This window comes from Haemaphysalis longicornis, unplaced genomic scaffold (genome assembly GCF_048455015.1).
Source record: "Haemaphysalis longicornis isolate Haplotype H1 unplaced genomic scaffold, Haemaphysalis longicornis Haplotype H1 scaffold_2, whole genome shotgun sequence".
Taxonomy (NCBI): domain Eukaryota; kingdom Metazoa; phylum Arthropoda; class Arachnida; order Ixodida; family Ixodidae; genus Haemaphysalis; species Haemaphysalis longicornis.
The window spans coordinates 133634544-133644605 of NW_027526295.1; the positions used below are offsets into that span (position 1 = coordinate 133634544).

At 44.2% G+C, this 10062-nt stretch overlaps 1 protein-coding gene across 1 annotated transcript; it reads right to left on the reverse strand.

Annotated features, from left to right (window-relative positions):
• Positions 1–280: 280 nt before the first annotated feature.
• Positions 281–8054, reverse strand: LOC144167390 (uncharacterized). The gene is made up of 4 exons (XM_077696666.1): positions 7850–8054; positions 3324–3415; positions 1575–1656; positions 281–356 (listed from the first exon to the last, which is right to left on the reverse strand). The coding sequence occupies exons 1-4, from the start codon at positions 7906–7908 to the stop codon at positions 281–283; spliced, it is 309 nt and encodes a 102-aa protein (XP_077552792.1). The 5' UTR covers positions 7909–8054.
• Positions 8055–10062: the final 2008 nt, after the last annotated feature.

The window sequence follows — 10062 nt, forward strand, 5'->3', positions numbered from 1 at the left end:
CTCTTATTGAAATACCCCGAAACAGGTTAAGAAAACTTCAACACTTTTAATGGTTCCAACGACAAAGTAGAACATGGCAATCTTCAGTGGTTAAGGGAATTATAATAAGAGCGTAAACTTTCCCTGTTCGAAGCATAACAAACAACGACGCCTCAATTTACTACGGCTGCGTAGCCAAATAAATCTGCACAGGAGTTTACGGTGCCAGTTTAGTTGTGAGTATTCGGGGCACATTTACTCAACCGTACCTTTCAAGATGACGTGAAGATGCATCCTCACCTTATTTTTTCGTCCATCGCAAAAGACGTCCGAGTACGCTGTTCCCACCCTCTGCTTCTACGCCCGCTGACGATGCCCTATTATAAAAGAAAGGAATCGGAACAAAGTTTTTGCGGGATCTTTTCTTTTAAACTTGCCATTTGCGACCAGAGGATGAATGTGTTGCAAAAGTACACAAAGGACCCACATAAAAACTTGGAAGAGAAAAGAGGCAAGAAAGAAAGAACAGGGCTTTTGCTCCGCTAGTTGTCTCCTAAGATGACCGCTTCCGGGTTGCCAACAAACAAATTTCCTATATGCACTCCGTCCGTTGCGTTGTTTTATCAAGCCACATTCGGCCTTCATACATTCACGCAAAATAATAGTATTTATTATGAAAAAAGCTTTCTCTGAATTCGTTTCATCAACAGCAGGCAGTATATGCCACTAACATTGGCGGGGCTCAAGCTTGTACCCTTTAACTACGTTGATGTAGTTTGGTACAACCGAAGTTTCAATTACCTAAAATCTCATCTAGGCTTGTGGCAATACTAATAACGACCTGATATAGTGCGTATCACTAGTGTGTGGCCGTTACGAATCAAATTGCTGGCCGAATTACAGGCAAAGATACAAGCCATCTTGCGAGGTCAAGGACGCTTATCCTTCTGGGTTGTTCTTTTCGTGCGCTGTAATATTAGTGAGAAAAGACCTATCACAATAAACGACCCGGAAACAAACACCTGTTACCACTTAAGCCGCCAGGATGATCTAAATATTCAATAATATATTCCTTACTACAAGTAGCCGTGTCATCAAAATACTCTGTAGCTCTGGTTGAAAAGTCACTCACACTTAATATGGCCCTTCAAAGAATGCTTTCTAACTAATGCCAACGTTATACTTTACTCTGTATTCTGAATAAAAAAATTATCGCTGGTTTCAATTCAGCGACGCTCAGGTGTTAATTCTGCTTTAATATCGTTGTCATCCTGACTCGAGAACCCTACTAGAATTGAACTGTTAAAAAAACCCTAATCTTTTGCCTAAAAAATTCTAATGAACCAAAAGCTGACTAAGCGTAGCGAATATCTCTTTTGCATAGAGGATCAGAATAAAAAGCGAAAACATACGGTCGAAGCAAGAAGCTTTACTTTGTCAACATCATCATTTAGTCTCTGGGCTCACGACCCAGTTGTTTTGGAACGTTGCTGTTTCAGCGAACTATGTACGCCAAATTATACGTAAGTAAGAAAAGGCTTCAAATATCTGCATCCATGTTTATAGCGCTCTTTCTATGAGTAAAATCTGCTCACCCTGAACTTTGCTTGGGCCGCAGCAGCGTCCAGAAGGAGAAGAAATTGCCCAGGAAGGACGTGAGCTGGATGTTCGGTGGTACTGTCGAAAAAAAATATGCAACCCTCATTGCATCTTTTTGGAAATGCTTTCAGCCATGCTCTCAAGGCCATTATAGCTATAAGAAGGTGTGGAATAACAACCTGCCAAGAGGATGAGGAGCTAGCTATTGATGTCATTCCTCTGTCTGAGGCATACGCGGAAGAATCAGTCGGTCATTTTGTTGCGTTAGAAATAGATGGGTCATGTTAGCATAGATGCGTCCACGTCTTCTCATATACTAAGAGGCAGTGGGTACGAGAAGCGAAGGGAGTAGAGGGGTGGCGAGTGCAATATATGCAGGAGCGCAGGAAAGACTGCGACACCTCTTCAGCCACTCGTGGAAACCGGTGTCTTCGGACCATGGCTCAAGGCGTGGCGTCCTGCCGCGGCGCCTACATTTCCGCCACTGTAGACGCTGCCGCTGCTCCACTTCACCAGTGAAATTACAACTTAAATGGCTGGGGCACGTTAGGCACTTCGCGTGTCCACTTGCCCTCAATATATCAATGGGGGGAGGGAGGGGGTTGAAATGTAATGTGAAGCCATTGCAGGGGTGAGTAGGTGGCCAAACGATGTGACAGAATGCTGAGACTGCTCAACATATAGAAAGGAGTAACAAGTAGCCGATGCCGCCTCTATGAAAACTAAGATGACCACATTGACAGAGGAAGCCCGAAAAGCATGGTTTGCATGATGTGGGTTCGCGACTATGTAAACGTCATGCAGGAAACACCGAGTTACAGGCTCCTGAATCCGGAGTAAAGCGAGCGCGCAGCACCGACCTTGAAGTTCCTGATGCTAACGCGTTCCTTTGAAACAACCAGACGACACTTACGGCCATTTTATTTTCGCTACATTTTATTTTTATCGCGTCGATTTCAAGTTTTTAGAACTGAAAACGTTTGCTGCTTTCAATTATCACTCGCACGTTCCTGCTCAATCCAGGCTCCGCACTGAACCCACATCATTATCGGCCAAGCAGCTTTGTCAATGAGGTTCCATGAAAAAAAGAATAGGGGAAATGAGAGACCTCAACACAACTTCAATTTCGACTATCAAGGTGAGCTCCTTCTCGGTTCCACATTTTTTTCGCACCGCGACTGTTCTGAGGACATCAAGGCGACCAGCAGCGCATGACTGAGCCCATGTTCGCCAACATTACCACTCTAGAAAAGGGTCTTCGTAAACTTTTGCGTGCCTTCAATACCTGCGCACGACGTAGTTAAGACGAATGAAAACGCAAGTGTACGCAGACGCGGCAACTGAACAACTTCTAGCAGCAGACCCCACAAAGTTATGCAACCATTTTATGGATATTTAACTTTCAATCGCGTATGCTCCTGAGCCAAAAGCCACAGAACATACAACAGGGTAATATTTTGAAGAATAAATGTTTCAGAAATACGTTCAGCATGACGTAAAGGCCATAATCATAGTTCAGGCTGCTGAAGAAGCCCATTCCTTCTGTATTTCGGGATCGCATAGTTTTCAAGAGACATCCTGCTTTCTTAGAACCAAGAGCAAGGCGGCAAAAGCCAAGAAGTATAAGACACAATAAGCACGCGCTCCAAAAGTCGTTTGATGGATCGACTTCTGCGTGCTGCGAAGCATGGATGGGAATGTCTGCGGCAACAACGGAAGCGAAATAAGAAAAAAGACCACCTCACCATTTTCTTTCTCCGTGGTTTCTACAGAACGGGTCGCCACCGAATCTTCATTTTCGCCCTCCACACTTTCGTCGGAAACTGCGTCGGACGACCTGGTGAAAAAAAAGTAGAGTGGAAGCAAAACCCGCGGTATCAATCTCCAGGTTGCCAACTCTAGTATAGCGCCGACATGTACAGCGTCCAAAATTTTTAATATAGCGAGAGTGACGACCGATCGGCATGTCAGCGCCTTATCACGGTGTTCACAGGGAAAATAGGCGAAGGTACGCGCACGCGCATAGAACTATCTGTTGTGGGTGCGTCGTCTGCTTCGTTGTTCTGCTCAGGGTAACCCACCCCCTGTTTTTCTTATCTTGGGAGGCCGTTTCGCTACCGCCAAAGGTAGCTAAGCAGCGTGGGGCACAAAGTCATTCAGATGCAGTGGAAGGGGGTGTATCCCACTGAAGGAAACAGCGTAGCAGACGACCTTCATACAGCAGATAACGATATATGTGCGTGTGCGTACTCTCGACTATTTCGCTCCTGAACACCGTGATAAGGCGCTGACATGCCGGTGGGTCATCGCTCCCACTATATTATTAAAAATTTGGGAGGCTGCACAAAGGGAAAGTGGTGGGTGTCAGGAAGCGACCTGGAGCGAATGAGAAGTGAATACAGTGCACTCCCCCCCACCGCCTATTTCGCCCCTACTCACGCTCTTGTGGTCATGTGCTGTGCTCCATCGTGCGCCAGCACGGCCAAGTACTGCCATCTCGTGGAGAGAGAGAGAGAGAGAGAGAGAGAGCCCGACATAACAAGGAAGGAGGGTCCTTCAAGCTTTGCTTTGAAACGCAACCTCCGTGTCTGTATGTAAGGTACAAAGCTTGTAATTGCACTATGTACTGAACGCGTTTTGATTTTTGAAGAAGTTGAATAGAAGACCTTTTAAATTAGTGTTCACATTTTTTAATTTTCAAAAATATCTTTTGCGGCAATCATGGTAAACAGCTGGTGAAACTAAATAAGACAAACATTAAGGGTAATCCTAACATTTACACTTACATGAGAGAGCAGTTGCACCAGCACCCCGTTGCTATTCCGGGCAAGTTGTATGTATTTAGAAAGTTGTGTCGCCCGAGGCCAATATTGCAAACATTTGCTTACAGTAACTTTATCAGAAGGGAATTAAAATGCGCAAGAGAACATGTTTCTTGTGCACTGCACGAACATTAAAGGCTGGAAAAGGTACACAAATATCCGAAAATATTCTGTAGAAATACAGCAAATTGTCTACTATTGCGTAGCAGTCTTATGCCGCTTGTTTTGAGTGTGAGTTTTTACACCCAAATGTTTTGTTTTTCTAAATCCTGCCTGACCAATTATCTCCATTACCCCATTATTACGATTGCAGGTGGAACATTTGCGAAATCTACATTATTGTGGAAATGCTGGCGTTATGCGGTTTGCAATTTTCCGTAATTGCATAATATATTATGATTTTTTAGTGTTTGAAATAAAATTTCTACATATTGTCTTATTTACGTTAATATAACTATTATAGGTGTAACTTCCCCAAAATCTGCGTTACTGTGGAAATGCAGGTCGTTATACGCTTTGCCATGTTCCGTATTTTTTATAGTTTTGTTGTTTATTATTTTTCTAAAATTTTGTTAGACCAATGATCTGAATTTATGCTATTATAGCGACTGCCGGGGGAACTTTCCCGAAATAAGCGTTATTGTGGAAATGGAGGGCGTTACACAGTTCGCCATTTTACGCAATTATTTTATATTTTTCTGATTTTCTTAGTTTTTCTAAATTTTCTTCGACCAATTGTCTCCATTTACGCTATTATAACGATTACAGACGTAACTTTCACGAAATCTGCATTATTGTAAAAATTCTATGGATTATACGTTATACCATTTTCTGTAAATTTTTAATATTTTTTTTATTTCTTAGTTTTTGAAAACTTCGTGCAGCCACTTATCTTCATTTACGCTACTATAGCGATTGCAGGTGGAATTTCCGCGACATCTGTATTTTTGTGGAAATGCTGGGCGTTACACGGTCCTCTCTGAGGGGGGGGGGGGTACTCGGAACGAATGCTGCGCATTAAACTTGTGTGCCCTAAACGGGGACACTGACTCGCCACGTAATATGTAATCTGACTGTGGCCTTTGTGCCGTAATAATTACATATACAGGGCCAGTCAAACATAGATATTTAGCGTATTGCGCTTTCGTTAAAACCCTGACATATAAGTGCACCCTCCATTCAGAATCCCGGCAAACAAGCAGTACACACCCTTTAACAGAACATTCACTTAGAGCGAAAGCTTTCTTAGTTGGACGGATGGCGTCCTGTCCGAAAACGAATGCATTTCCCCATAGACCGGTCGGTCGACCGATAACATTTGATAAAATCTGTGGACACACGCTGCGTGTGCGAATTGTTTAAACACGGTTACTTGAGAACCGTGGAAAAGGAAGAGTTCTAAATAAGACTATATCCGCATCAATCATTAAGAAGGAGCACAATGGCACAACGTTATCGCATAAGCCACTTATCAGCATATGCGTTTGCTTAGTGCGCAAGAAATCGTCGTATGGTCGCATGGTCGTATGGGCTCGTTGGAGGTTTGCGATGTGGGTCTTTGAAGGTTTCACAATGGATTTGAGGCACTTCACGGCGTTGCTGTGGAACTGCAGGTCGTTATGCGACATGCGATTTTCCGTATTTTTTCATACTTTTGTTGCTTATTATTTTTCTAAAGTTTTGTTCTACCAATGATCTGAATTTTGCTGCAGAAATGACATGTGGAAGTGCTACGGGTTATACGTGCGCCATTTGCTGTTGTGTCAATGGAGTACGGTTTTTTTTTTTCAAAGCGTATTCCTCATTATTGTTAATCCAATCACCGATCTCGGTCGTGTCTGCGGTCACATCAATGAGTACTCCTCACCTTACCAATGCTAGTCATTGTTATGGCCGCATCTGGCCCCTTATCGCAGTTATGACCTATATATAAATCTTCGGAGTTCGCATATCCGGCCTCTTTTTCTACCCTAAGCCCCTCCTTTTTTCGGTTGATGGGCATTCTGCTGAGATTCCCCGTGCACATCAAAATAAACATCCTCCAAGGTTCCTTGTTTTCGCACTGCTTTTTCTCGCTCTCTCCTCTCACCCTTCCCCAGAAAGGGATAATAATTTTTCATTTGGCTTATGCATGAGCTATTCTTTTCTGTGCTTGCTATTCGCGAATGGGATCGCTTACACCCTTCTTTACTACAGGGTATTCCTTATCTGACATCGCGTGCAGTATAGCGACAACGAATTGCTTTTAGGAAAATTACATAGGCGCCTTGGAGTTTTATAAAGAGGGAATGTGAACATTATGCGGCTCTACACGGCACACTTCGCAGAACTTTGTTCGCGTCTTGATAGCCTACTTCTCAATCCGCACTTGCTGCGATTTTTGACGTTGTACCTAATTTTTATGCTTCACTTGCGTGTAACAATTTTTTGTTTAAATTATTTTACTAAGTCTGAGTAGCTTTTTGAATGTGTTGTCCCTTTATAAACTTTCTTATTTTGTTCAAAGGACACACACCCACACGCAGACCCTCCGTTCTGCCGCTTCACATTTTGTTTAGGTTATAATTTCTGTTACGGCTGGTTAAGTATATATATCAACATTTATGGGGGGCGGCGGGGGGGGGTGCGGAAGGGGGTCTAAACAAAGTCCTATACACGGCTGTGTACACTGTACCTGTTTGTTTTCACCTATATAATTTTGTGAGTTATTATTGTGTTTATCATTCTATTACCACGAACAAGCAGCTGTTTTTTTTTTCTCTTCCAATCAAGACTGTTTTATTATCCAAGAACTTATTCTTACTGTTGTTGCTTGTTGCATATTTCTGCATTTCCACTTGCTTTGCTCTCCTAAGGAGACTGAGAGAACATGAAATAAATGAGTACAAGCCAATTTAGTGATGTACAAGTTCTCTGAGAAAATAGTAAGGCATCTTCCATCTCTGTTTGTACTTATCGTTCCGAGTTTAAAAATGCAGCAAAGCGCATTTAAAAATGCAGCAAAGCGCACAGACAGTTAACCACGCTTTTAGTCCAATCTTTAGAGCAAATCCTAAAACGGATAATACGAAGCTGCGCTTGCAGCTGGGATTATGTAGGTTCCTCCCAAACGTTTCCTGTCTACAGTGAGAATTACGAGATGCCAGGCTTTGTACGCACCTTTTTGCGATTAAACTCCACTGTTACAAGAGTCTCTATATTTTCACGTAAGCTTGACTACTGTGGATAACTTCAACAAAAACGTGCTGGCATCGTCTTGTTCCGGCTAAATACCGAGCGATATCACGGTTTGTATACCCGCCTCAAGTTGGTATACCTCCCACCCATTGGTAGGCCGTACTTTCGTATTGATCACTCCATACAATGCACACCGCTATATTTTCATTGGTAGTTTGCTATGGCGAAGTTCGTCACAACATGGTAGCCCAATAATGCTGAATTCCGCTTACTGTTTTTTCATCGTCGGCAGGTCCACTTTTATTGGTGTGCGGCGGCAGAACTCCTTCATCGCCTTCGGGGTGACCTGCGTGCTCCCGTCCCAGGCCGGACGAGTATCCCCACGGACGTCACTAGAAGAACGGCAGCCAGCGTGCCATCGAAGTGCATCGCCTGTGCCGGTCGGAGAAACGTCCCCTGACGAGAACTGCGAAAAATACCAAAGGGTGCCGCTCTTCAGGTTCAGCCAATCTCGCCTTGTGTACCCGGGATATGTAGCTAAATACAGCGTCGGTCGCGAGAACCATTATAATAGAACAACAAAAAAGAAAACAGAACGCGCCAGGCGCGTTCTGTTTCTACAGCAGCAAATTCAGTGAATAAAAAAAAATTAAACGTTGTTTTTTTCAGCATCTTCGACAATGCAATACGCGGTTGATTTTCAACGCATGTTCCTTATTGTTAATCCAATTACCGATCTCGGTCCTCTCTGCGGTCACATCAATGAGTACTCCTCACCTTACCAATGATAGTCATTGTTATGGCCGCATCTGGCCCCTTATTGCAGTTTTGACCTATACATAAATCTTCGGAGTTCGCACATCCGGCCTCTTTCTTTACCCTGAGCCCCTCCTATTTCGATTGATGGGCATCCTGCTGAGCGTCTCCGTGCACATCAAAGTAATCGTTCTCCAAGGTTCCTTGTTTCCGCACTGCTTTTCTCAATGACCTCCGTGTACCCCCATAACCGCAACAGCAACAATATTTTCTACCGATACCGAGGCGAGGAGGGCCCTTTCCCAGATTTTCCTAGGTGGCTTGTATAGACCGTGCAAAAAAAAAGAACGATTCAAAAACAGAACTGAATGTGTAACAGCCTTTCTGCAAAGTCTTCTGTATACCAGCGGCCGAAATGAAGGGGACTTCAGGTAACACTCTTAGTGTAGAAGTGGCTCTCCAGGTTTGCGTGGTAAAGTAAAGGAAGCAACTAAGTTTGAACGTGAACCTTGCGCAGAAGGAAAGCATGTAATGATTCTTTCCGCGCAGACTACGTGTTCAAGGTCAGTCATTAGGGAAGTGTTCATACTTCTGAAGGAGCATTTGTTTAGTGGCCGCGCGTTTTTGCTCATTCGTAAGTATGGCACAATTCTTGACGTCGTATGATGCTTCCGAGTTTTCAGCAAAAAATAGGCTGGACAGTTTATGCGTGTGCACATCGAAAAATTCGTCTCAGCGTACGATCTTCCGTACGTCACGAAGCCACTCTGCCAGAATCCTAGGCCCCCGTTTATGCGCTGCAAGATAGTGAAGCAGCGCATTTCGGGTGGGAAAAGAATATTGAATATTTACAAACAATTAACTGGAATTTTTTTGGAATGAAGATCACTTATGCCTGAACCGTGTAGTTTCTTTAGGACGGGGATTTTATCGGATGGGATGATGAAGCCTTCGTTCGGAACGAAACACTACTTTAAGCTGCTGTTATGGCAGGCACCATACCTCACCGCCTCGATTACCATGAACTCCTTCGGACTTGTAGGGGTATATTTCGGCTTGGTAGTGCACTATCGTGGCCTCCGGGACCTCGGTCGCAGCAAGGAGTTTGCTGCATCGTTCGAGGGCTACTGCTGGCTCCAGTGTCGCGGGAGACGTGGGGTCACCTCTTGCTAGCTGTCTCCGGAGACTCTGAAGTTCGTCGCACAGCCTCGCGTTTTCGACGGTTAATGTCGCTAGCAGTTTCGTCTGCCAGTTGTCGTAGTTGGCAGCCGGCAGCGTTGTTGCCGCACTCGTCGTCTGTTCAGAGAGCTAGCGACGTCGCGCATTGTCCTGGAGGAGACGCGCTATGAGAAGCCTTCGTGATGGGAGCTCGTTGGCTAGCTCTTGGCTAAACACAAGAGGTGCCGTCGGGAGGGAGAATGAATGACAAGTAAAAGGGCGGCGTGTATCATCTTTGTCCTGTCTGCTCCATTCCGGGAAATTTAATTCTGGTCTCGTGTAAATATTAAGCCCGTTAACCCAAATTCCGTGGCACGTCCACGTGTGCGCGTGTTTGTGTTAGTGTGAGCGCACGCTTGCGTACACATAGGTACATAGCATAGGTACATGCTGCATAGATATATGCATAGGTACACCTGTCATTGCACTCTCTGTTCTTTAGAGTTCCTGGGGATGAAATGTTACCAACCATTTTTTAAGGTCATGAAATCACCAACGTCAGTCATGCAGA

Bases quoted from the DNA above. Each gene is read 5' to 3' on its own strand.
- LOC144167390 (XM_077696666.1), bottom strand. From the start codon at position 7,908: ATGAAGGAGTTCTGCCGCCGCACACCAATAAAAGTGGACCTGCCGACG. The intron at 3,416-7,849 runs GTAAGCGGAATT...TTTTTTCACCAG, and splicing joins CTGCCGACGATGAAAAAACA to GTCGTCCGACGCAGTTTCCG. The intron at 1,657-3,323 runs GTGAGGTGGTCT...TTTTTTCGACAG, and splicing joins AACCACGGAGAAAGAAAATG to TACCACCGAACATCCAGCTC.